Raw genomic sequence first — 26935 nt, 5'->3', positions numbered from 1 at the left:
TTATGGCAGTTTTTTAACGTGGACATTTTTGTCCTCTAAGGACCTCAGAGTAACGCACAAGAGTTAAGACATTTAGCAGCCACTCTTATCCAGACTGGCTGAGAAACAGATCAATATTTAAATCCTTTTTTATTATAAATGTTTCTACCTGCCCAGTAGATGGTGATACGCACAAAGAATGTGAATTTCCCAAAACAAAAGATGAAGAATGTGGGAGTGAAAGTTGAGATTTATATACATATACTTAAATATTGATCTGTTTCTCACCCACACCTATCATATCACTTCTGAAGACATGGATTAAACCACTGGAGTCATATGGATTACTTTTATGATGCCTTTATGTGTTTTTGGTGCTTCAAAGTTCTGGCCACCGTTCACTTGCATTGTATGGACCAACAGAGCTAAAATATTCTTCTAAAAATCTTCATTTGTGTTCAGCAGAAGAAAGTCACACACATCTGGAAAGGTTTGAGGGTGAGTAAATAATAAGGGATTTATCCATTTTTGGGTGAACTATCCATTTAAAGTAACTCTTGCTGTTTTTTTCCCTAATTGTGCCGTTAAAATACATTCAAATACATCTGATTACATCATCCAGTCCAGTCAAACACTGATAAACAATGCTATAGTGTCCCTTTTATGTTTGACTGTTTTGTATTTTACTATCCCTTTAACAGTGAAACGTTGCATTATTTAGTCAGGCAGAACATACCTACAAACCCCAATCCTTAGAGAAGCACTTTGCATTGGTTTTGCTTAAATATAATAACTGCAATGCAAATCAAATTTATTTTTAACAAAATGTTATTAAATAAAAAAAAATAAAAACTAAGAGTGGAAGTTGTTCAGTTGTGCGAAAACAACTTATAAAGAATTCGCCTTCGAGTGGCAGGACTCTCTCAGCTATCAAAAACGTCTTTACCAGGCAACTTTACATCAGATTTCTTCCTCCCACGTGGTACATTCCTCCATGGCCGTTCGTACAAGAATGTTGGCAAAACTATGTGTTATGTTTGTGTATGCTAGGACCTGTGAGGTAGGGTTTAACTACCAAACACAGGAAGTAAACTTGGTGTTAGCTGGGGAAAAAAAAAAAACAATCAATGAGTAACTGTGAGAATATGCTAGCAAGAGTGACAGAAAGCGTGGATTCGGAAAAACAACAAATATGGCGGACGTGCAAATGACGTCACGCTGCACTGTACACCACACACGGAAATAACGCAAATTATTTCATAAGAAAAAATAGAACTTTATTATTAAATCGTATAAAAAAATGTAATCATACATATTTTCTATTTAATATGACTGTTTTGATTTTGAGAATAAAAACAATGTCGTTTGGAAAGAAGCAAAACGTTTAACACAGTTTGTCCACTAGAGGACAGAGATGACCACACACTGAGAACAGCAGATGAATCACATTAAAGATTTCACATTCATGTCTGATCATGTGATTTATCCACCATATCCTCCATAATCAGGTTTATCCACCATTGCTATCAGATAACCCGTAAAACTTGTTTAGAGTTTCATGGCACTGTATAGTTTACACAAATCACACAATATGAAGAATGAGCACGCATGAACAATGTTACACATGCAATATGTAATGCACATGTAATGTAACAAGTATAAAATACAACATTTAAAAAACATCTGATCACAGGTGAAAGAATAGAGTGGTGGTGTAGGGGCTAAAGCACATAACTGGTAATCAGAAGGTTGCTGGTTCGATCCCCACAGCCACCACCACATGTGTCCTTGAGTAAGACACTTAACTCCAGGTTGCTCCGGGGGGATTGTCCCTGTAATAACGGCTCTGTAAGTCGCTTTGGATAAAAGCGTCTGCCAAATGCATAAATGTAAATGTAAGAAGAACATATTGTGGACTGATCAAGTGTTCCATCAATGTATAATAGCTGAAAACATAGAAATATGAAATCAATAGCACACAGTGGTTGATTTCAAACACATTGTATTTATATACGGTAACTTTGGAGGCACATAACAGTTGAAATATGCCGTTCAATTGTAGTTGTTTCATACTGATGCCTCATTCATCAATGGCGTGTTTGTTCCCTCTATATCATTCCCTTGGGTTTCTGTGGATTCTGTAAGAAAACAATTAAAATAAGTTAAAAAGAAACACATCTACATGTAATGCTGATGCAGCAGATGCACACGGATGCACGAACAATAAAATATGTTTTTGTTTTTGTAATGACTTTCAACAAGAGATTTTTTACTGGGAATCCACAATAATGGCGTAGACAAGGGTGGTTCGGGCCCACCCAAATTAGACCCAGGACAATTCTGGCACATCCGCATGGTACGTTTTACAGTAACAGATGGCATATAGCACACTTTAAACTTTCAAAGTGCATCTAGCTCCCTCACACAGACCTAAAGATTGCTACTGCATTGAAAGACTTGAGCTACTCACCAGAGACTTCAACAAAGAATGTTTTGCTGATCTTCGACATGTTGTTTTTGATTTTCATTTTATAAAGTCCACTGTCCGTGGTTTTTATATTTGTGATGGTAAGATATCCAGTTTCCTTATCAAGTTGCAGTCTGCCACTGAATTTATCTTCATTCAATGAATTCAATGTCACATTTTTCCCAATTTTTACTCTAGCTATGGCAGCAAACGGGGTAGTGATGCTTGTGCCCATTTCTCCAAACTTCCACTGAATCAGATCAAATCCATTTATTTCAGTAACTCCAGTGTTTAGAGTGACAGACTCGCCTTCCTTCGCTTTCACCGTCTTCACACTTTTTTGCGTATCATCATTAAGTCCTGGAGAAAATGAATAAATAGGAACTAATAATGTATAAATTAATAAAAGGCAGTTTACACAGAGAGTGGATGTTCACAGTGAATTCATTGTGGAAATCGAACCAATGCATTCCTGTTGAACTATTCTCAAAGGGGACGAAATTTGGATGATGACAAATCAATTGAGATTTTTTGTCATTTTTAACTTTTTAAAAGTATAATAAGTCATTTCTTATGCTTTCTATTGGATCGAAAAGATGATAAGTGCTTTCGCCCATCCTTACTTTCAAGCACTTCTAGTAATGGTGTTTCTTTGTAATGGTGCTTGATGAATGTGCACATTAATAGAGTATCATATGAACTCTATTCTACAGGCGTCTGGCCCATTAATAATCACAGATTTAATTGAACATTGAAGTAGCTCTAACAAATACATTATAACATTTGGAAACATTGTTAGAACATTATAAACAGAAACATTATAAAACTCTACAACAAAAGTATTTCCTTGCTATATCTGCTAAGAGCTACTTGCCGTGTTGATGTTTTAATTTCCTGCGAATGCAGAATATCGTCACAAAAGTCAGGACCACGAATATTCCAGTAGCAGCAGTTGATATCAGCACTATATATACTGTGGGTTCTTTAATTTTCTTCGAGTTGTCCACTATAAAACAGCAAAACAGAGAAAGTCATAGGAACACGCATAAAAATGACCAGTATTGGGCAAGTTAACAAAGTAATCCACTACAAATTACTAATGAATTTGTATTTCTTTCATCACATTCCCAGTGGGTCAGAAGTTTACATACTCTCTGGTGGTATTTGGTAGCATTGCCTTTAAATTGTTTAACTTGGGTCAAATGTTTTGGGTATACATCCACAAGCTTCTCACAATAAGTTGCTGGAATTTTGTCCCATTCCTCCAGACAGAACTGGTGTAACGGATTCAGGTTTGTAGGCCTCGGATTGAGGTCAGGGCTTTCTGATGGCCACTCCAATACCTTGATTTTTTGCCATTTTGCCACAACTTTGGAGGTGTGCTTGGGGTCATTGTCCATTTGGAAGACCCATTTGCGATCAAGCTTTAACTTCCTGCCTGATGTCTTGAGATGTTGCTTCAATACATCCACATAATTTTCCTTCCTTGTGATGCCATCTATTTTGTGATGTGCACCAGTCCCTCCTGCAGCAAAGCACCCCCACAACATGATGCTGCCACCCTCATGCTTCACGGCTGGAATGGTGTTCTTCGGCTTGCAAGCCTCAACCTTAATCCTCCAAACATAACAATGGTCATTATGGCCAATCAGTTAAATTATTATTTCATCAGACCAGAGGAAATTTCTCCAAAAATAAGATCTTTGTCCCCATGTGCACTTGCAAACTGTATTCTGTCTTTTTTATGTCGGGTTTGGAGCAGTGGCTTCTTCATTGCTGAGCAGCCTTTCAGGTTATGTCGATATAGGACTCATTTTGCTGTGGATATAGATACTTGTCTACCTGTTTCCTCCTGCATCTGCACAAGGTCCTTTGCTGTTGTTCTGGGATTGATTTGCACTTTTCGCACCAAACTACGTTCATCTCTAGGAGACAGAATGCGTCTCCTTCCTGAGTGGTATGATGGCTGCGCTGTCCCATGGTGTTTATACTTGCGTACTATTGTTTGTACAGATGAACCTAGTACCTTCAGGCATTTGGAAATTGCTCCCAATGATGAACCAGGCTTGTGGAGGTCCACTATTTTTTTCTGAGGTCTTGATTTCTTTTGATTTTCCCATGATTTCAAGAAAAGAGGCACTGAGTTTGAAAGTAGGCCTTAAAATACATGCACAGGTACACCTCCAATTCAGTGCACCTCCTATCAGAAGCTAATTGTCTAAAGGCCTGATATAATTTTCTGGAATTTTCCATGCTGCTTAAAGGCACAGTTAACTTAGTGTATGTAAACTTCTGACCTACTGGAATTGTGATTATAGTCAATTAAAAGTGAAACAATCGGTCTGTAAACTATTGTTGGAAACATTACTCATATCGTGCACAAAGTTGATGTCCTAAACGAGTTGCCAAAACGATATTTTGCTAATATGAAATCTGTGGATTTGTTAAAAAATTGGTTTTAATGACCTCAACTGAAATGTATGTAAACTTCTGACTTCAACTGTACATTGTGTTTTAATATTAGTTTTAAAATATGTGCAACCCAAGTAATAAACTGTACTTAATAATAATTAACTGATTTGAGGGTAAAAAGTTTACTTAAAAGAAACTAGCTTCCAGTAACTAATTGCTTTGTAATCAAATTTCACCCAACACTGAAAATTACAGGCTCTTCTGACTAAATTTGACCAACGACAGTAATCAAACATTTAAAATACATTAATATTGTAACTAGACAGACAGGTTAAATTTGTCAAGACAAACTTGACTGAAAGTTTAAACTATAATGTTGAAGTTTGATGGATATACAGACATTACAGAAAGATAAACAGCCAGATAGATTTATAGTCAGAGAGACGGTTACATGGATAGTCAGATACTATAGATATATAGACAGAGAGTGTAACTAATGGTCTTTTTTGGGTTTGTTCAATTTTGCGTGTCAGAACAGTCTGAATATCTGTTTTGACTTTGGTAGACGTACCTTGAACGCTCTAGGACGAGTTGGTGTTAGAAATGTTAGTCTTGTTTTGGGGATTCGTCAAGCCAACATAATTTTTGGAAACCTGATGACTGGAAATAAAGTATTTGTGGCTCCGTTTACAACTGTCCTTTTTTTAGTTAAATGCTCATTGTTATTTTAGTGGAGTATCTGTATTAACTGCCCTAAGATGTACGTCACATGATCTGCATCACTTCATGTTTATATCATTCATATGAATGTTAAAAGTATAGTTCACTAAAAAAAAAAATATTTCTAGAGGGAAGCAGAACAAATTATTAAATAGCTAATACCTGGACACGGCTGACAGACTTCAGTAATGTTGAGATGTTTAGTCTGGTTTCTGATGGGATTGTTGATCACACAGCTGTAGATGTTGTTCTCCTGATATTCCACCTCCAGATTTAGAGAGAGACTGCTGTTGAGATCAGACACACTGATGGAGGACAATAAACTGTTTCCTTTGTACCAGGAGAGAGTCACATGTGTCACATTCACCACTGAACACACCAACACACATTTAGAGCTTGAAGAACATTGAGAAGAGTCTCTGATGATCACTGGAACCGGCAGATGAGCTGAAAACATAAAATAATGCTTTATTAACACATTCACACATTATTATAAATTAGTAACTACAATTTCAGTTGGATTAAACAATGTCTCGAATTTACTGCATACATTTTTTAATGTAAAGCTTCATTTTCTATATGCAAAATATGATTTCTTCTTTGTTTCTTTTGACTTTCTTGAAGGTACAGGACATTTTCTTCATAGTAATTTAATAATATATGAGCACAGGACAAAAATGGATAAGAACTGATATGCCATGAAATCAAACCAAAAGCAAAATAAATGATTAACAAGCTCTAATTATTAATCTAATTATCACATCGAAAAACTACTTACCAAAAACATTAATAGAATAGAACTTGGGTAGGACATCAATTTCTCCAATTGTCTCTAGTACATAAAGTCCAGAGTCTTTGATTCTGATGTTTGTGATGGTGAGATCTCCAGTATTGTTGTTCAATAGTAGTCTGTCTCTGAATCTCCCATCATCAACATCATATATAGAGCTGATCTGAGATACTCTATTAAGTTGAGCTATTCGAATGTATTCAGGTCCAAATGTCCAGACCATCAGATCAACTCTTTGAATTTCACTAACATCAGTGTGTAGAGTGACAGAATCTCCCTCAATCACCAACACAGACTTGATTTCATCTATACCATCGCCAAACACACCTGGAATAAAGAACAACCAGAAATGGTTTCTAAGTCAAGAGATTTAACCAATATTATAGAGCTAGTACTAACTGTAAACACAGACTTTATCTAATAAATCTCACAAGACTGGCTACAATTGAAGTTTTATTTCTACAAATTCAAATATTATAATCTTCACTGGTTCAAACCCAGATAGCACACGTACGTCTCCGAGATGTCGGTTTTAGACATTTTCATCTGGAAAGCATCACATTTTAATTAACATCTGCTAAACCTCTTACAAAGATCAGATTTACAAACATTCAAAATCATAAATGTCTCAAAGACATCTGATGAACGTCTTATAGACGTCTTCCAGATGTACACTGTGTGCACAATTATTATTTACACTCCAAACCATATAAACTAGAATGCCTATTGGATTCAATCATTTTCAGGTGGTATGTATTTGAGTAATGAGGGAGGGTATGGTGAAAGTAACTAACAACTTATATCAAGGTGTGCATAATTATTAGGCAGCTTCATTACCTCAGGTAAAATGTGCCAAAAAAGAGATTAATGAGCAACGTTTTGTTGCGAATAGTCAACTGGGGTGCAAAAAACACATGGAGAAGAAAAGGCGCAAATTAACTGCAAAAGACATGAGAAGAATTAAATGTGAAGCTAACAGGAACCCATTATCCTCCAATGCCACCATATTCCAGAACTGCAACCTACCCAACCTACCTTCTGGGTGCCCAGAAGCACAAGGTGCCAAGTGCTCAGAGACATAGACAAGGTCAAGAAGACTGCACACGACCACCGCTGCATATATTCACAAGTTGAAGTGTCAATATTGGGCAAATAAATACCTGAAGACAGATATTTCAAAGGTTTATGGACAGATGAAATGTGAGTGACTCTTGATGGACCAGATGGATGGGCCCGTCGCTGGATCACTAATGAACAAAGGGCACCACTTTGAGTGAAGGAGGGGTACTGGGATGGGCTGCTATCATTATAATGGACCTTTTCGAGTTAAAGATGGACTCAATTCCCAAACCTACTGCCAGAAAGTACTTTCTTCAAGCAGTGGTACAGGAAGAATTCCTCAGCTTTCAAGAAGTCCATCATCTTTATGCAGGACAATGCTCCGTCACATGTATCCAAGTACTCCACTGCTTGGCTAGCCAGCAAGGGCCTCAAAGTTGCCCAAATAATGACTTGGCCCCTTCCTCACCTGACTAAATCCTACTGAGAACTCAAATGTGAAGGAAGACAATACACCTCTTTGAACAACATTTGGGAGGCTGTGGTAGCTGCTTCAGTGAAAGTTGATCGTGAACAGATCAAGAAACTGACAGACTCCGTGGATTGAAGGCTCAGGGCAGTTATTGAAAAGGGTGGCTATATTGGTCAATGGATATTTTTAAAAAGGCCAAACATTTTATTTAATTGTCATTTTGTGTTACTTATTTTTTGCATTTACTCTAAAAATTGAGAATAAACAATTGAGTTGGGATAAAATTATTTTTGTAATTTATTTGCCTAATAATTGTGAACACATATCACATGTCTCCCCTGAGAAAGACAAAACTCACTTTTCCTTTGTTAAACATTTAGGTTTGAGGTTCAGTAACATTTTGGATTGACTAAGAGCATTGCGTTTGTTCAACAATAAAATGTTTGTAAATCTGATCTTTGTAAGATGTTCAGCAGATGTCTTTTAGACGTTTATGATTTAGAATGTTTGTAAATCTGATCTTTGTAAGATGTTCAGCAGATGTCTTTTAGATGTTTATGATTAAGAATGTTTGTGAATCTGATCTTTGTAAGATGTTCAGCAGATGTCTTTTAGACGTTTATGATTTAGAATGTTTGTAAATCTGATCTTTGTAAGATGTTCGGCAGATGTCTTTGAGACGTTTATGATTAAGAATGTTTGTAAATCTGATCTTTGTAAGATGTTCAGATGTCTTTGAGACGTTCATGATTTAGAATGTTTGTAAATCTGATCTTTGTAAGATGTTCAGCAGATGTCTTTGAGACGTTTATGATTTAGAATGTTTGTAAATCTGATCTTTGTAAGATGTTCAGCAGATGTCTTTGAGACGTTTATGATTTAGAATGTTTGTAAATCTGATCTTTGTAAGACGTTCAGCAGATGTCTTTGAGACGTTTATGATTTAGAATGTTTGTAAATCTGATCTTTGTAAGATGTTCAGCAGATGTCTTTGAGACGTTTATGATTTAGAATGTTTGTAAATCTGATCTTTGTAAGATGTTCAGCAGATGTCTTTGAGATGTTTATGATTTAGAATGTTTGTAAATCTGATCTTTGTAAGATGTTCAGCAGATGTCTTTGAGACGTTTATGATTTAGAATGTTTGTAAATCTGATCTTTGTAAGATGTTCAGCAGATGTCTTTGAGACGTTTATGATTTAGAATGTTTGTAAATCTGATCTTTGTAAGATGTTCGGCAGATGTCTTTGAGACGTTTATGATTAAGAATGTTTGTAAATCTGATCTTTGTAAGATGTTCAGATGTCTTTGAGACGTTCATGATTTAGAATGTTTGTAAATCTGATCTTTGTAAGATGTTCAGCAGATGTCTTTGAGACGTTTATGATTTAGAATGTTTGTAAATCTGATCTTTGTAAGACGTTCAGCAGATGTCTCTGAGACGTTTATGATTTAGAATGTTTGTAAATCTGATCTTTGTAAGATGTTCAGCAGATGTCTTTGAGACGTTTATGATTAGAATGTTTGTGAATCTGATCTTTGTAAGATGTTCAGCAGATGTCTTTGAGACGTTTATGATTTAGAATGTTTGTAATTCTGATGTTTGTAAGATGTTCAGCGGATGTCTTTGAGACGTTTATGATTTAGAATGTTTGTAAATCTGATCTTTGTAAGATGTTCAGCAGATGTCTTTGAGACGTTTATGATTTAAAATGTTTGTAAGTCAGATCTTTGTAAGATGTTCAGCAGATGTCTTTGAGATGTTTATGATTTAGAATGTTTGTAAATCTGATCTTTGTAAGATGTTCAGCAGATGTTATTTTGATTGTGATGCTTTCCTACGGAAGCTCAAAGAGGCCTTGCGTTATTATTATTTTTCTGACTCGTTTTTTGTGATCTTGGCATAACAAAAAGTTGTTTTCAATAAGGCTATCGGGAGGCAACAGCTAAACGCACTGTTGCATTACGGATGACCGAATATATCATTACTTTGATCAAGGACTCACTCAAGCTGAAATAGCTGTATGTCTCTCAGTCATTGACAACTTCCAGATTAGTGTCAGACACCTTAGAAGAAGACTATCACATCCACAACTTTGTTGTAGACAATACAGTGACCCTGAACGTTTGGTCAATTTCATTGGCAGCCAACTTGAGGGACCAGGACGTCTGCGGTCAAGCCAGCCGCGATTTATACTCCGAGTGCACGCATATTGCAGTATTGACGGTACTTTGCGCAAAACGCAGTGTTTCTTGAATCCTGTTTAGTGCAGAAGAAAGAACATCTATCTTACTATATTGAAGAAAAAGCGTTTATTAAGTGTTTGTGACGTGCTGGTGTTTATTAATATGTTTGATTTAGCCTATGTGAAAGGTGACTGGTTTAGAAGACTCTTGGATAGGGCAGGTGAATATTTTATAACCAAAATGTAATGAATTAACATAACTTTACATTTACATATTACATATAATACATTTTACTTTTCTGCCAAGGATCTCTCATTGTCCTTCATACCTTGTAATAAACTTTGAATTGTAAATCGTGTAGGTCAATTAAAACTATATAGTTTTTTGAGAAAATTAAAGGCAAAAACAACTTTTGTTATGTCGAGATCACGAGAAAACGAGACAGAAAATTAAAAACCAGTGTTAAAAACAGGACAAATGTAAGTAAGTAGAATAAACAAACAAATCTCAGTTGTGAAGCTTTAGTCGGTCAAGTGAAAGCGAAAGTTTAAAAACCTTTAAATCAACACTCACCGTCCGAAAGTGACAAGCAGAAAAATAAAAAAGAGATCTTCATATTGCCGTAGATCTGAGTAAACTATAAGAGAATAAATATATTCATTGTAGTTATTAAAGTTTTCCGTGGTGTCTCAGAGTGTTTGTCGTCCAGTCAGAACTCCGTTGACAGCGACGATTATTCCCAAACCGACTCAAAACCAATAAAGATACCCGTTCATGGCGATTTACATTCATTTGAGTCTATATTCCTGAATATTTCGATGCTAAGAAACTAATTAAATACGTAGTTTCGATGAAACGTTTGGGAAGCGCTGAATGTAGAGTAGTTGAATGGTTGGAACTTCCTTGTGATGGAGGTTTACAGGTAAAAGAGCCAATCAGCTTTTACATAGACCTCACCTGTCAATCAACTCTTGAACGCGCATGCGCATTAGCTATACACGCCGGGAATGTTTTAGTGTAATATGAGGCAAAGAATCACAATTTATGATGCCGGTGTTGTCAGATTTAAATGCTGATTTGAAATATGTTCTTTGATCATAATCTTGTCCAACCGTTTTTGAGATTTTGGTCTTTCTCCATTATAGGAGCTGCCTCCGCCATGACTGGAAATAGCCACACGAGAGCGCTCCTCCAAAGATGGCCGACAGTCGACTCACATGTTAGAAAGTCTTAGAATGGTCAGATTTTTTTCAAGTTCGTCCAATCCACCATTTTTATATTTATTGTAAAATGTAAACACTTTTTTTTATTGCGAATGCTAAACAGACTGGAGTAACTTTTGAAAGACTCGGTTACAATGTATTTTTATATTCAGCTAAATCTGGACTCCATACACTGCACTATAAAAGTTGTACAACATTTTAAAACATTGTTGAATTTTAAATGTCAAAAATACTATAGGCCTACTTTAAATGTACTGCATATATATATTGAACTAGACAATATAGCAGTGTTAAAATAGAGGTCTTTGTGGGGGGCCTGGGTAGCTCAGCGAGCATTGATGCTGACTGCCACCCCTGGAGTAGTGAGTTCAAATCCAGGGCATGCTGAGTGACTCCATCCAGGTGTCATTTAGACATCTATTTGATGTGTGTGTTTTTTTTGCTCATCTGCAATACTCTCTCGGATGCTGGTAAGACATTGAGCAGATGTCTTTGAGACATTTATAATTTAGATTGTTTGTAAATCTGATCTTTTTAAGATGCTTAGCAGATGTTGATAAGAACACCTCTCATTGAGTTTCGGTCTGTCGAGGTGAAGGGATCACCTGTGTAACTGTGTGGGACAGTGTCAGGTTCCACCATGCAGAGGTGGTTCAAGCATGATTTCAGGCCCATTTATGACCATCTACCTGCCCCCCATACTCTCCTTTCCTCAACACTATTGAGGACTTCAGCATGGAGATGGAAGGTCTATGATCGCCAACCCCTTGAGCGTGCCACCCTCCTTCATGCCATGGATGAGGCATGTGATGGCATCAGTGGAGATCAATGTCAAACATGGATTCGTGATGCCAAAAGGTTTTTCCCATGAACAATGAGGACAGTAATTGTGATGTGGACGAGAATCTGTGTCCAAATGAATGTGTGTTAAATGTTGTCTTTTGTTTTCATTGAGTTCATTTGTTTTATTTAACGGTGTACATTAAATTATAGAGTCTTCATTGATCACACATAGGACAGATATTCTGTACCATTATAATGTGAAACTGTGTAATGTGTGTTTTACAGAACTGGAACATGTTACTTTCAGCACTTCTAAGGGTGATTTGAAACATGTATCTTGTTTGTTATTGGATTCACTGGTGGTTAAATGGACTAAACTGAACAGAATATGTTGTGTTTTGTGATTTAACCATCATGACATTTGACCAGTAACTTATATTTGGAATCAGTGATTGTGTAAGTCACTTTGGATAAAAGCATCTGCCAAATGCATAAATGTAAATGTAAAATCAATTCTATAACGGGCCGTCAGAGATGCTAATATTGGGGAGATGTGCTCATGTTTACGAGTTTTGTTTTCATTGAGGTGTAAAAAGTACTTTTGTGTTCTATTACTTTTCAGAAATCCTTCATAGCACCAGCTACAAATAAACATGAGTATTCAAAACTAAAAGACAAACATATCAGTCTGTTCTTTTATTAATCAATTGCTTGAGAATTCAGCAGATTTTTTATTTAGATTTGTGAATAATCTGTGAATTCATTGATAATTATTTTTAAATGTATAATAAGCCTACATTTAACCCTTGTGTGACCTTCGGGACATTTTTGTCTTTTTCATTTTTGCTTTTACGATCATTTTGGCTATTAATACGAATGGCATCAATTTTGCCAAAGGTGTGTATTTTGGGGGGAATTTTGATATTTCAACCTCAGTTCCTAAAATACATCTATAATACACTGTGTACACAAAATAATTTCACTCGGGACCTTCGGTACAAAAACGTTCTTATAATTAGATTCAATTCTTCTAAAAATCTTCATTTGTGTTCAGCAGAAGAAAGTCACACACATCTGGAAAGGTTTGAGGGTGAGTAAATAATAAGGGATTGATCCATTTTTGGGTGAACCATCCCTTTAAAATAACTCTTGCTGTTTTTTTTTTCCTAATTGTGCCGTTAAAATACATTCAAATACATCTGATTACATCATCCAGTCCAGTCAAACACTGATAAACAATGCTATAGTGTCCCTTTTATGTTTGACTGTTTTGTATTTTACTATCCCTTTAACAGTGAAACGTTGCATTATTTAGTCAGGCAGAACATACCTACACACCCCAATCCTTAGAAGCACTTTGCTTAAATATAATAACTGCAATGCAAATCATATTTATTTTTTAACAAAAATGTAATTAAATAAAAAATAAAAACTAAGAGTGGAAGTTGTTCAGTTGTGCGAAAAAAACTCTAAAGAATTCGCCTTCGAGTGGCAGGACTCTCTCAGCTATCAAAAACGTCTTTACGAGGCAACTTTACATCAGATTTCTTCCTCCCACGTGGTACATTCATCCATGGCCGTTCGTACAAGAATGTTGGCAAAACTATGTGTTATGTTTGTGTATGCTAGGACCTGTGAGGTAGGGTTTAACTACCAAACACAGGAAGTAAACTTGGTGTTAGCTGGAAAAAAAACAAAAAAACAATCAAGGAGTAACTGTGAGTATATGCTAGCAAGAGTGACAGAAAGCGTGGACTCGGAAAAACTACAAATATGGCGGACGTGCAAATGACGTCACGCAGCACTGTAAAACTGCACACACGGAAATAACGCAAATTATTTCATAAGAAAAAATAGAACTTTATTATTAAATCGTATAAAAAGTACATATTCATACATATTCATATCATACATATTTTCTATTTAATAGGACTGTTTTGATTTTGAGAATAAAAACAATGTCGTTTGGAAAGAAGCAAAAGGTTTAACACAGTTTGTCCACTAGAGGACAGAGATGACCACACACTGAGAACAGCAGATGAATCACATTAAAGATTTCACATTCATGTCTGATCATGTGATTTATCCACCATATCCTCCATAATCAGGTTTATCCACCATTGCTATCAGATAACCCGTAAAACTTGTTTAGAGTTTCATGGCACTGTAAAGTTTACACAAATCACACAATATGAAGAATGAGCACGCATGAACAATGTTACACATGCAATATGTAATGCACATGTAATGTAACAAGTATAAAATACAACATTTAAAAAACATACAGAGGGGTGTAGTGAAAGAATGGAGTGGTGGTGGCGTAGAGGGCTAAAGCACATAACTGGTAATCAGAAGGTTGCTGGTTCGACCCCACAGCCACCACCATTGTGTCCTTGAGTAAGGCACTTGTCCCTGTAATAAATTCATTGCAAGTCGCTTTGGATAAAAGCATCTGCCAAATGCATAATGTAAATGTAAGAAGAACATATTGTGGACTGATCAAGTGTTCCATCAATGTATAATAGCTGAAAACATATAAATATGAAATCAATAGCACACAGTGGTTGATTTCAAACACAATGTATTTATATACGGTAACTTTGGAGGCACATAACAGTTGAAATATGCCGTTCAATTGTAGTTGTTTCATACTGATGCCTCATTCATCAATGGCGTGTTTGTTCCCTCTATATCATTCCCTTGGGTTTCTGTGGATTCTGTAAGAAAACAATTAAAATAAGTTAAAAAGAAATACATCTACATGTAATGCTGATGCAGCAGATGCACACGGATGCACGAACAATAAAATATGTTTTTGTTTTTGTAATGACTTTCAACAAGAGATGCTTTTTTACTGGGAATCCACAATAATGGCGTAGACAAGGGTGGTTCGGGCCCACCCAAATTAGACCCAGGACAATTCTGGCACATCCGCATGGTACGTTTTACAGTAACAGATGGCATATAGCACACTTTAAACTTTCAAAGTGCATCTAGCTCCCTCACACAGACCTAAAGATTGCTACTGCATTGAAAGACTTGAGCTACTCACCAGAGACTTCAACAAAGAATGTTTTGCTGATCTTCGACATGTTGTTTTTGATTTTCATTTTATAAAGTCCACTGTCCGTGGTTTTTATATTTGTGATGGTAAGATATCCAGTTTCCTTATCAAGTTGCAGTCTGCCACTGAATTTATCTTCATTCAATGAATTCAATGTCACATTTTTCCTAATTTTTACTCTACCTATGGCAGTAAACGGGGTAGTGATGCTTGTGCCCATTTCTCCAAATTTCCACTGAATCAGATCAAATCCATTTATTTCAGTAACTCCAGTGTTTAGAGTGACAGACTCGCCTTCCTTCGCTTTCACCGTCTTCACACTTTTTTGCGTATCATCATTAAGACCTGGAGAAAATGAATAAATAGGAACTAATAATGTATAAATTAATAAAAGGCAGTTTACACAGAGAGTGGATGTTCGCAGTGAATTCATTGTGGAAATCGAACCAATGCATTCCTGTTGAACTATTCTCAAAGGGGACGAAATTTGGATGATGACAAATCAATTGAGATTTTGTCATTTTTAACTTTTTAAAAGTATAATAAGTCATTTCTTATGCTTTCTATTGGATCGAAAAGATGATAAGTGCTTTCGCCCATCCTTACTTTCAAGCACTTCTAGTAATGGTGTTTTTTGTAATGGTGCTTGATGAATGTGCACATTAATGGAGTATCATATGAACTCTATTCTACAGGTGTCTGGCCCATTAATAATCACAGATTTAATTGAATATTGAAGTAACTCTAACAAATACATGATAACATTTGGAAACATTGTTAGAACATTTTAAACAGAAACATTATAAAACTCTACAACAAAAGTATTTCCTTGCTATATCTGCTAAGAGCTACTTGTCGTGTTGATGTTTTAATTTCCTGCTAATGCAGAATATCGTCACAAAAATCAGGACCACGAATATTCCAGTAGCAGCAGTTGATATCAGCACTATATATACTGTGGGTTCTTTAATTTTCTTCGAGTTGTCCACTATAAAACAGCAAAACAGAGAAAGTCATAGGAACACGCATAAAAATGACCAGTATTGGGCAAGTTAACAAAGTAATCCACTACAAATTACTAATGAATTTGTATTTCTTTCATCACATTCCCAGTGGGTCAGAAGTTTACATACTCTCTGGTGGTATTTGGTAGCATTGCCTTTAAATTGTTTAACTTGGGTCAAATGTTTTGGGTATACATCCACAAGCTTCTCACAATAAGTTGCTGGAATTTTGTCCCATTCCTCCAGACAGAACTGGTGTAACGTATTCAGGTTTGTAGGCCTCGGATTGAGGTCAGGGCTTTCTGATGGCCACTCCAATACCTTGACTTTTTTGCCATTTTGCCACAACTTTGGAGGTGTGCTTGGGGTCATTGTCCATTTGGAAGACCCATTTGCGATCAAGCTTTAACTTCCTGCCTGATGTCTTGAGATGTTGCTTCAATATATCCACATAATTTTCCTTCCTTGTGATGCCATCTATTTTGTGAAGTGCACCAGTACCTCCTGCAGCAAAGCACCCCCACAACATGATGCTGCCACCCTCATGCTTCACGGTTGGGATGGTGTTCTTGGGCTTGCAAGCCTCAACCTTAATCCTCCAAACATAACAATGGTCATTATGGCCAATCAGTTAAATTATTATTTCATCAGACCAGAGGAAATTTCTCCAAAAATAAGATCTTTGTCCCCATGTGCACTTGCAAACTGTATTCTGTCTTTTTTATGTCGGGTTTGGAGCAGTGGCTTCTTCATTGCTGAGCAGCCTATCAGGTTATGTCGATATAGGACTCATTTTGCTGTGGATATAGATACTTGTCTACCTGTTTCCTCCTGCATCTGCACAAGGTCCTTTGCTGTTGTTCTGGGATTGATTTGCACTTTTCGCACCAAACTACGTTCATCTCTAGGAGACAGAATGCGTCTCCTTCCTGAGTGGTATGATGGCTGCGCTGTCCCATGGTGTTTATACTTGTGTACTATTGTTTGTACAGATGAACGTGGCACCTTCAGGCATTTGTAAATTGCTCCCTAGAATGAACCAGTCTTGTGGAGGTCCACAATTGTCTTCTGAGGTCTTGGCTGATTTCTTTTGATTTTCCATGATGTTAAGCAAAGAGGCACTGAGTTTGGAGGTAGGCCTTAAAATATATCCACAGGTACACCTTCAACTCAGTGCACCTCCTATCAGAAGATAACTGGCTAATTGTCTAAAGGCCTGATATAATTTTCTGGAATTTTCCAAGCTGCTTAAAGACACAGTTAACTTAGTGTATGTAAACTTCTGACTCACTGGAATTGTTCTAGACAATTAAAAGTGAAACATTCGGTCTGTAAACAACTGTTGGAATATTTACTTGTGTTATGCACCAAGTAGATGTCCTAAACAATTTGCCAAAACGATATTTTGCTAATATGAAATCTGTGGATTTGTTAAAAAATTGGTTTTAATGACCTCAACTGAAATGTATGTAAACTTCTGACTTCAACTGTACATTGTGTTTTAATATTAGTTTTAAAATATGTGCAACCCAAGTAATAAACTGTACTTAATAATAATTAACTGATTTGAGGGTAAAAAGTTTACTTAAAAAGAAACTAGCTTCCAGTAACTAATTGCTTTGTAATCAAATTTCACCCAACACTGAAAATTACAGGCTCTTCTGACTAAATTTGACCAACGACAGTAATCAAACATTTAAAATACATTAATATTGTAACTAGACAGACAGGTTAAATTTGTCAAGACAAACTTGACTGAAAGTTTAAACTATAATGTTGAAGTTTGATGGATATACAGACATTACAGAAAGATAAACAGCCAGATAGATTTATAGTCAGAGAGACGGTTACATGGATAGTCAGATACTATAGATATATAGACAGAGAGTGTAACTAATGGTCTTTTTTGGGTTTGTTCAATTTTGCGTGTCAGAACAGTCTGAATATCTGTTTTGACTTTGGTAGACGTAGCTTGAATGCTCTAGGACGAGTTGGTGTTAGAAATGTTAGTCTTGTTTTGGGGATTTGTCAAGCCAACATAATTTTTGGAAACCTGATGACTGGAAATAAAGTATTTGTGGCTCTGTTTATAACTGTCCTTTTTTTTAGTTAAATGCTCATTGTTATTTTAGTGGAGTATCTGTATTTACTGCCCTAAGATGTACGTCACATGATCTGCATCACTTCATGTTTATATCATTCATATGAATGTTAAAGGTATAGTTCACTAAAAAAATTATTATTTCTAGAGGGAAGCAGAACAAATTATTAAATAGCTAATACCTGGACATGTCTGACAGACTTCATTAATGTTGAGATGTTTAGTCTGGTTTCTGATGGGATTGTTGATCACACAGCTGTAGATGTTGTTCTCCTGATATTCCACCTCCAGAGGTAGAGAGAGACTGTTGAGATCAGACACACTGATGGAGGACAATAAACTGTTTCCTTTGTACCAGGAGAGAGTCGCCTGTGTCACATTCACCACTGAACACACCAACACACATTTAGAGCTTGAAGAACATTGAGAAGAGTCTCTGATGATCACTGGAACCGGCAGATGAGCTGAAAACATAAAATAATGCTTTATTAACACATTCACATGTTATTATAAATTAGTAACTACAATTTCAGTTGGATTAAACAATGTCTCGAATCAACTGCATACATTTTAAAATGTAAAGCCTATAATAGGCAGGTTCCTAATGTGACGGCTTACCACATATAGTGAGAAAAGAAGGGGTTGGGTGTTAATACATTGATATTATTATATTGCACAAATATGTGCAATTCCCATTATTGTATATTTTGTCACAATGAAATGCACATTCGCAGGGCTGGACTGGTAATCTGGCATACCGGGAATTTTCCCAGTGTACCGATCAGGGACCGACCGGCCATCGGGAGAACCGAGCGGGCCAGTGGGTCGGCCGCGAAATGTGCAGCGATAAGGGGCTTCATTTTCTATATGCAAAATATGATTTCTTCTTTGTTTCTTTTGACTTTCTTGAAGGTACAGGACATTTTCTTGACAGGTTTTGTGAGAATCACCAAAGCAAAAAATGTGTTCACGCTGTACTGCAATAAAATATCCACACTCTTTATTGCCGATCACTACCAAAGAAAATTAAATACTGATTAAGATAGTAGTAAACAAACAAAATGCCAATTGACAATTTTGACTATGTCTGGCATCCTGACTAGCTCACCACAAATGATATGTACTGGGATTTGACTCAAGTGTCATATTACCCCTTGTAACTGACTATGTGTGTAACTTAGATTATCTGATTTCAAAGAGAATGGGAAATATGAAGGGAAAGAGCTCACACTTGGGTGTGGTTTAGGAAAGTTTCCAGAAACAAGTAACTTGTGACTAGGCTACATTGCACATATGTGTTTTGCTGGCAGAATCAGTTAAAGTGAGATTTACCGGCCATTCACACCAAGCCCAAAATTTGTTGCATACAATGTGTTGAATAAAAGCAATAGATTCATGAGGAGATCTTCCACCAAAAGAATACATTTTTACATGAGTAGACTGGTTTTAAATATGGTCTGCACTTAAATAGCACCTTTTTAACCTTAACGGTATTCAAAGCGCTTTACGCTGTGACTCATTCACCCATTCATACACACATTCATACATCAATGGCAGCAGAGCTGTCATGCAAGTCACTAGCCTGCCATTGGAAGCAACTTATATGTCCATAGTAATTTAATAATATAGGAGTAAAGGACAAAAATGGATAAGAACTGATATGCAATGAAATCAAACCAAAAGCAAAATACATGATTGACAAGCTCTAATTATTAATCCAATTATCACATTGAAAAACTACTTACCAAAAACATTAATACTGAATTTCTTGGGTAGGACATCAATTCCACCAAACGTCTGTAGTACATAAAGTCCAGAGTGTTTGATTCTGATGTTTGTGATGGTGAGATCTCCAGTCTTGTTGTTCAATAGTAGTCTGTTTCTGAATCTCCCATCATCAACATCATATATAGAGCTGATCTGAGATACTCTAAGTTGAGCAATTCGAATATTTTCAGGTCCAAATGTCCAGACTATCAGATCAAATCTTTGCATTTCACTAACATCAGTGTGTAGAGTGACAGAATCTCCCTCAATCACCAACACAGACTTGATTTCATCTATACCATCACCAAACACACCTGGAATAAAGAACAACCAGAAATGGTTTCTACGTCAAGAGATTTAACCAATATTATAGTGCCAGTACTAACTGTAAACACAGACTTTATCTAATAAATCTCACGAGACTGGCAACAACTGAAGGTTTTTTTCTACAAATTCAACTATTATGATCTTCACTGGTTCAAACCCAGATTTAGAATGTTTGTAAGATGTTCAGCAGATGTCTTTGAGACGTTTATGATTAAGAATGTTTGTAAATCTGATCTTTGTAAGACGTTCAGCAGATGTCTTTGAGACGTTTATGATTAAGAATGTAAATCTGATCTTTGTAAGATGTTCAGCGGATGTCTCTGAGACGTTTATGATTTATAATATTTGTAAATCTGATCTTTGTAAGATGTTCAGCAGATGTCTTTGAGGCGTTTATGATTTATAATGTTTGTAAATCTGATCTTTGTAAGATGTTCAGCAGATGTCTTTGAGATGTGTATGATTTAGAATGTTTGTAAATCTGATCTTTGTAAGACGTTCAGCAGATGTCTTTGAGGCGTTTATGATTTAGAATGTTTGTAAATCTGATCTTTGTAAGATGTTCAGCAGATGTCTTTGAGACGTTTATGATTAAGAATGTTTGTAAATCTGATCTTTGTAAGATGTTCAGCAGATGTCTTTGAGACGTTTATGATTCAGAATGGTTGTAAATCTGATCTTTGTAAGATGTTCAGCAGATGTCTTTGAGACGTTTATGATTTAGAATGTTTGTAAATCTGATCTTTGTAAGATGTTCAGCAGATGTCTTTGAGACGTTTATGATTAAGAATGTTTGTGAATCTGATCTTTGTAAGATGTTCAGCAGATGTCTCTGAGACGTTTGTGATTTATAATGTTTGTAAATCTGATCTTTGTAAGATGTTCAGCAGATGTCTCTGAGACGTTTGTGATTTAGAATGTTTGTAAATCTGATCTTTGTAAGATGTTCAGCAGATGTCTCTGAGACGTTTGTGATTTATAATGTTTGTAAATCTGATCTTTGTAAGATGTTCAGCAGATGTCTCTGAGACGTTTGTGATTTATAATGTTTGTAAATCAGATCTTTGTAAGATGTTCAGCAGATGTCTCTGAGACGTTTGTGATTTATAATGTTTGTAAATCTGATCTTTGTAAGATGTTCAGCAGATGTCTTTGAGACGTTTATGATTTAGAATGTTTGTAAATCTGATCTTTGTAAGATGTTCAGCAGATGTCTTTGAGACGTTTATGATTAAGAATGTTTGTAAATCTGATCTTTGTAAGATGTTCAGCAGATGTCTTTGAGACGTTTATGATTAAGAATGTTTGTAAATCTGATCTTTGTAAGATGTTCAGCAGATGTCTTTGAGACGTTTATGATTTAGAATGTTTGTAAATCTGATCTTTGTAAGATGTTCAGCAGATGTCTTTGAGACGTTTCTGATTTAGAATGTTTGTAAATCTGATCTTTGTAAGATGTTCAGCAGATGTCTTTGAGACGTTTCTGATTTAGAATGTTTGTAAATCTGATCTTTGTAAGATGTTCAGCAGATGTCTTTGAGATGTTTATGATTAAGAATGTTTGTAAATCTGATCTTTGTAAGATGTTCAGCAGATGTCTTTGAGACGTTCATGATTTAGAATGTTTGTAAATCTGATCTTTGTAAGATGTTCAGCAGATGTCTTTGAGACGTTTATGATTAAGAATGTTTGTAAATCTGATCTTTGTAAGATGTTCAGCAGATGTCTTTGAGACGTTTATGATTTAGAATGTTTGTAAATCTGATCGATTCCAAACTTTGACGTGCTGGTGTTTTTTAATATGTTTGATTTAGCCTATGTGAAAGGTGACTGGTTTAGAAGACATTAGGCAAGTGAGAATTCTGATCTTATCATTTCCAATACACCTCTTTGAACAGCATTTGGGATAGGGCAGGTGAATATTTTATAACCAAAGTGTAATGAATTAACATAACTTTACATTTACATATAATACATTTTACTTTTCTGCCAAGGATCTCTCATTGTCCTTCATACCTTGTAATAAACTTTGAATTGTAAATCGTGTAGTTCAATTAAAACTATATAGTTTTTTGAGAAAATTAAAGGCAAAAACAACTTTTTATTATGTCGAGATCACGAGAAAACGAGACAGAAAATTAAAAACCAGTGTTAAAAACAGGACAAATGTAAGTAAGTAGAATAAACAAACAAATCTCAGTTGTGAAGCTTTCAGTCGGTCAAAGTGAAAGCGAAAGTTTAAAAACCTTTAAATCAACACTCACCGTCCGAAAGTGACAAGCAGAAAAATAAAAAAGAGATCTTCATATTGCTGTAGATCTGAGTAAACTATAAGAGAATACATATATTCATTGTAGTTATTAAAGTTTTCCGTGGTGTCTCAGAGTGTTTGTCGTCCAGTCAGAACTCCGTTGACAGCGACGATTATTCCCAAACCGACTCAAAACCAATAAAGATACCCGTTCATGGCGATTTACATTCATTTGAGTCTATATTCCTGAATATTTCGATGCTAAGAAACTAATTAAATACGTAGTTTCGATGAAACGTTTGGGAAGCGCTGAATGTAGAGTAGTTGAATGGTTGGAACTTCCTTGTGATGGAGGTTTACAGGTAAAAGAGCCAATCAGCTTTTACATAGACCTCACCTGTCAATCAACTCTTGAACGCGCATGCGCATTAGCTATACACGCCGGGAATGTTTTAGTGTAATATGAGGCAAAGAATCACAATTTATGATGCCGGTGTTGTCAGATTTAAATGCTGATTTGAAATATGCTCTTTGATCATAATCTTGACCAACCGTTTTGAGATTTTGGTCTTTCTCCATTATAGGAGCTGCCTCCGCCATGACTGGAAATAGCCACACGAGAGCGCTCCTCCAAAGATGGCCGACAGTCGACTCACATGTTAGAAAGTCTTTGAATGGTCAGATGTTTTTCAAGTTCGTCCAATCCACCATTTTTATATTTATTGAAAAATGTAAACACTTTTTTTTTTATTGCGAATGCTAAACAGACTGGAGTAACGTTTGAAAGACTCAGTTACAATGTATTTTTATATTCAGCTAAATCTGGACTCCATACACTGCACTATAAAAGTTGTACAACATTTTAAAACATTGTTGAATTTTAAATGTGAAAAATACTATACTTTAAATGTCCTGCACATATATATATATATATATATATATATATATATATATATATATATATATATATATATATATATATATATATATATATATTGAACTAGACAATATAGCATAGAGGCCTTTGGGGGGCTGGGTAGCTCAGCGAGCATTGATGCTGACTATCCAGGGCGTGCTGAGTGACTCCATCCAGGTCTCTTAAGCAACCAAATTGGCCCAGTTGCTAGGGAGGGTAGAGTCACATGGGGGTGACCTCCTCATGGTCACTAAAATGTGGTGCTCACTCTCAGTGGGGCACGTGGATAGGTGTGCGTGGAGCAATAGCGTGAAGCCTCCACAAGTGCTAGGTCTCCGCGGTAATGCCATGTGACAAGATGCATGGATTGACGGTCTCAGACGTGGAGGCAACTGAGATTCGTCCTCCGCCACCCGGATTGAGGCGAGTCACTACGCCACCACGAGGACCTAGAGCACATTGGAAATTGGCCGTTCTAAAAAAGGATGTCTTTGGATGTTTTCCAGTTCAGCATTGCACTGCACACACAGATATATAATACAATTCATAAAATACGAAAGTTTTTATTATTAGCCTATACTGTATACCAATTCATACAAAAATGCACTCTAAGTTGACATTGTTTACATGTTCCTGTTTGTGTTTTTATCATTGTAATTTAAAAAATATAGGCCTAATAACAGCAACTAAATCCCCCTTTCTTGATCCACTGAAGACCGCTATATGTTTCTCTACTGTAGAAAGAAATATTAATGCGTGCGACCGGCAAATGCACTGCGACCGGCTCAGTTTGTGAGTCAAAGTGAAACCTGCTGTGGTGTGACTTCTCGAGATGTTTAAAGAACTGTGGTTTGATCTTTGGGTGGACAAACAGCTTGTGCATGAGTTTTAGTGTGTTTGTCATCTCTTGTATGTATTGTGGTGAAGGGCTTCTTCCTGTCCTGCTAACATGAACCTCAATCTGACTTTCCTTTACACAATAAATATGAACTGTGGAAGTAGATTTTTTTTGGTTATATAAATAATTAGATTTTGATTAAACAATTAGAGAGTTGTAACAGTTAATGTATTTATATCACACATGCATCACTTAGACATCTATTTGATGTGTGTGTTTACATCAGGAAGACACTTGTGTTTTTTTGCTCATCTGCAATACTCTCTCGGATGCCGTTAAGACATTCAGCAGATGTCTTTGAGACATTTATAATTTAGATTGTTTGTAAATCTGATCTTTTTAAGATGCTTAGCAGATGTTGATAAGAATGCAATGCTTTCAAGATGAAAAGATCTAAAGCGGACATCTCTGAGATGTTTGTGTGTTATCTGGGTTGCAACTGAAACATGCATTCACAACTGTTGGGCATGCATTAGGAGGGTGATTGCATCAGGGGAGGTTTCACACCTGGTCACTCATTCTGAGAAATTTTATCTCAGACTGTTGGGCGAAAATGGTTCACATGTTTGTTTTGTCCTGTTTGTGCTCCTGGCATCTTGTTGGTAAGTTACACATGTATCTTTGGCTTTTTAATTTCTGCAGTTTTATATATATATATATATATATATGTTGTGCTTTCTCACACTTTAATCGGTTAATATTTCTTATATTTAACTATATCCATATTTTCAATCGTATATTACTTTGACACACAATTTGAAAACAGGGCTGAGATTTGTGTTCAGCCAACGGATAGTTCATAGTATGTTTTGTGCTTTCTTTGCCATTTTCGCTGATTAGAATCTGCGTTTTAATGATTGCAAAATCAAAAAGTGGTTTTAGAACGATTCTAGTTCTAGTGTTACTTTTAAAAATTTTACACACCAATTTTAGTTGAAACCTTAGGCTGTGTGAACCAACAGAAAGAGCTTTAAGTTGTGACTGCTCCTGTATGTTTAGGTGTGTTCCTTGTGGACACCGATGAAATGAAGACCGTGTCAGTGATGGAAGGTGATTCTGTCACTCTTAAAACCGGTGTTACTAAAATACGGGAAGATGATCTGATAATGTGGACGTGTGGAGACTCATGTATAGCTAAACTCAACGTGTCAGCCCAAATCATCTCTGAAAGTAATGAGAAATTCAGAGGCAGACTGCATCTGGACTATCTGACTGGATCTCTCACCATCACAAACATCACAACCGCAGACTCTGGACTGTATAAAGCACAGATCATTGGAAATAAGGTGTCAAGGAAAAGTTTCAATGTTACTGTCAATGGTGAGAAGACAATTATAGACAATAATTACAGACAATAACCCCTCCTGCAGTTCATTTGATTTATTCAGATTTTGCTCGTGTTTTTCAGCTAATCTACCCATTCCTGTGATCATCAGATACTGTCCACAATATTCTCCATCTTCTGAAAGTTTACGGCACTCGAAATGTGTGTTGGTGTGTTCAGTGGTGAATGTGACACAGGCTGACTCTCTCCTGGTGCAAAGGAAACAGTTTATTGTCCTCCATCAGTGTGTCTGATCTCAACAGTCTCTCTCTACCTCTGGAGGTGGAATATCAGGAGAACAACATCTACAGCTGTGTGATCAACAATCCCATCAGAAACCAGACTAAACATCTCGACATTACTGAAGTCTGTCAGCCATGTTCAGGTACAGTGATGTTAATGTTTATTTACTGCTCTGATCTTCTTGGCCTCATTGATTACAACTTTTTTGGTGACCGTTTTGTCATTTGATATGTTAATTGCTCTTTTATTCCCTCAGACTCTGTCTGCTGTTGTGATTTTCCTGAAGCTGTGATCCGATTGGTCGTCTCTGCTCTGATGGGCGTGGCTGCTGTGGCTGCTATTGTTGTTCTGGTTTACGATATCAGATCCAGACGATCAACAAAAAACATCAGCTCAGAAGTCAACACCAGTCCCTCATCGATGGAGTATTAACCCCATTATGCCACTCGATTCATATTTGAGACATGATTTTCGAAAGCCTCTACGTCATCAATGCGATCAAAACTTTGCTGAAATACCTGTTGAATGTAATGTACTGAATGTCTACTGCCTCCTGGTGGAAGCTTCTGTGCACTTCTGCACGTAGAAAACAATAGCTGTGTCCAAAATAGCGTAATGTCAGAGTGTGTACTGTTATTTGATAAAAGACGCACTTCTCGGCTGGTCAAACAGTAGGCCTACGTTCTTTAGGCGAGTAGTATGAAGAGATTCCAGACGTAATTTGCCCGGCAACGTGGGCATTGTCTCGTGACCCGAATGTATGATGTAATAAGAATAACCGTGAAAATAATCGACTCTGGTTTTGTAAAACAAGCACCATTTTAACCATAAGGAACAACTTTCTTGGCATATATAGCATTTACAGTTGAAAAAGAGACGCCCTCTTTGCTGTTCTCCACCATTTTTTTAAATCCAGCAGTAGAACATGTTTTCTCAGCTCCCGTGGGA

General features: G+C 36.4%; 3 protein-coding genes across 5 annotated transcripts; 1 reads left to right on the top strand and 2 right to left on the bottom strand.

Moving 5' to 3' along the window:
• Positions 1-1480: 1480 nt before the first annotated feature.
• On the bottom strand, positions 1481-10983 carry LOC127639894 (uncharacterized). Of its 2 annotated transcripts, none has more exons than XM_052122212.1 (6): positions 10660-10983; positions 6357-6695; positions 5741-6025; positions 3321-3452; positions 2450-2806; positions 1481-2117 (listed from the first exon to the last, which is right to left on the bottom strand). In XM_052122212.1, exons 1-6 carry the CDS (start codon positions 10700-10702, stop codon positions 2047-2049), a joined length of 1227 nt encoding a protein of 408 aa, XP_051978172.1. In that variant the 5' UTR covers positions 10703-10983; the 3' UTR covers positions 1481-2046. The 2 variants fall into 2 exon arrangements, with proteins under 2 accessions (XP_051978172.1, XP_051978173.1); XM_052122213.1 differs by having other exon boundaries at positions 1481-2108.
• Positions 10984-14005: 3022 nt separating this feature from the next.
• On the bottom strand, positions 14006-22946 carry LOC127639895 (uncharacterized). Of its 2 annotated transcripts, none has more exons than XM_052122214.1 (6): positions 22620-22946; positions 20007-20342; positions 18444-18725; positions 16014-16144; positions 15145-15502; positions 14006-14809 (listed from the first exon to the last, which is right to left on the bottom strand). In XM_052122214.1, exons 1-6 carry the CDS (start codon positions 22660-22662, stop codon positions 14739-14741), a joined length of 1221 nt encoding a protein of 406 aa, XP_051978174.1. In that variant the 5' UTR covers positions 22663-22946; the 3' UTR covers positions 14006-14738. The 2 variants fall into 2 exon arrangements, with proteins under 2 accessions (XP_051978174.1, XP_051978175.1); XM_052122215.1 differs by having other exon boundaries at positions 14006-14800.
• Positions 22947-24973: 2027 nt separating this feature from the next.
• Positions 24974-26586, top strand: LOC127639473 (hepatocyte cell adhesion molecule). Its single transcript, XM_052121524.1, is given in 5 exon segments — positions 24974-25022; positions 25420-25740; positions 25829-25935; positions 25937-26129; positions 26244-26586. Coding segments are annotated over 5 exon segments (846 nt in total). The 3' UTR covers positions 26420-26586.
• Positions 26587-26935: the final 349 nt, after the last annotated feature.

The sequence above is a fragment of the Xyrauchen texanus genome, chromosome 48 (genome assembly GCF_025860055.1).
Source record: "Xyrauchen texanus isolate HMW12.3.18 chromosome 48, RBS_HiC_50CHRs, whole genome shotgun sequence".
Classification (NCBI taxonomy): Eukaryota; Metazoa; Chordata; class Actinopteri; order Cypriniformes; family Catostomidae; genus Xyrauchen; species Xyrauchen texanus.
The sequence above is the reverse complement of the archived record's forward strand: the minus strand, read 5'-3'. Positions and strand labels throughout refer to the sequence as shown.

What these genes read in the sequence shown, in the direction of transcription:
- LOC127639895 (XM_052122214.1), bottom strand. Translation starts at nt 22,662, where the DNA reads ATGAAGATCTCTTTTTTATTTTTCTGCTTGTCACTTTCGGACG. An exon ending in CTGCTTGTCACTTTCGGACG is followed by an intron (nt 20,343 to 22,619) that starts GTGAGTGTTGAT and finishes TCTTTATTCCAG; the next exon opens with GTGTGTTTGGTGATGGTATA. An exon ending in ATTCTTTGTTGAAGTCTCTG is followed by an intron (nt 14,810 to 15,144) that starts GTGAGTAGCTCA and finishes GTTTTCTTACAG; the next exon opens with AATCCACAGAAACCCAAGGG.
- LOC127639894 (XM_052122212.1), bottom strand. Translation starts at nt 10,702, where the DNA reads ATGAAGATCTCTTTTTTATTTTTCTGCTTGTCACTTTCGGACG. An exon ending in AGTCTGTCAGCCGTGTCCAG is followed by an intron (nt 3,453 to 5,740) that starts GTATTAGCTATT and finishes GCTGTTTTATAG; the next exon opens with TGGACAACTCGAAGAAAATT. An exon ending in ATTCTTTGTTGAAGTCTCTG is followed by an intron (nt 2,118 to 2,449) that starts GTGAGTAGCTCA and finishes GTTTTCTTACAG; the next exon opens with AATCCACAGAAACCCAAGGG.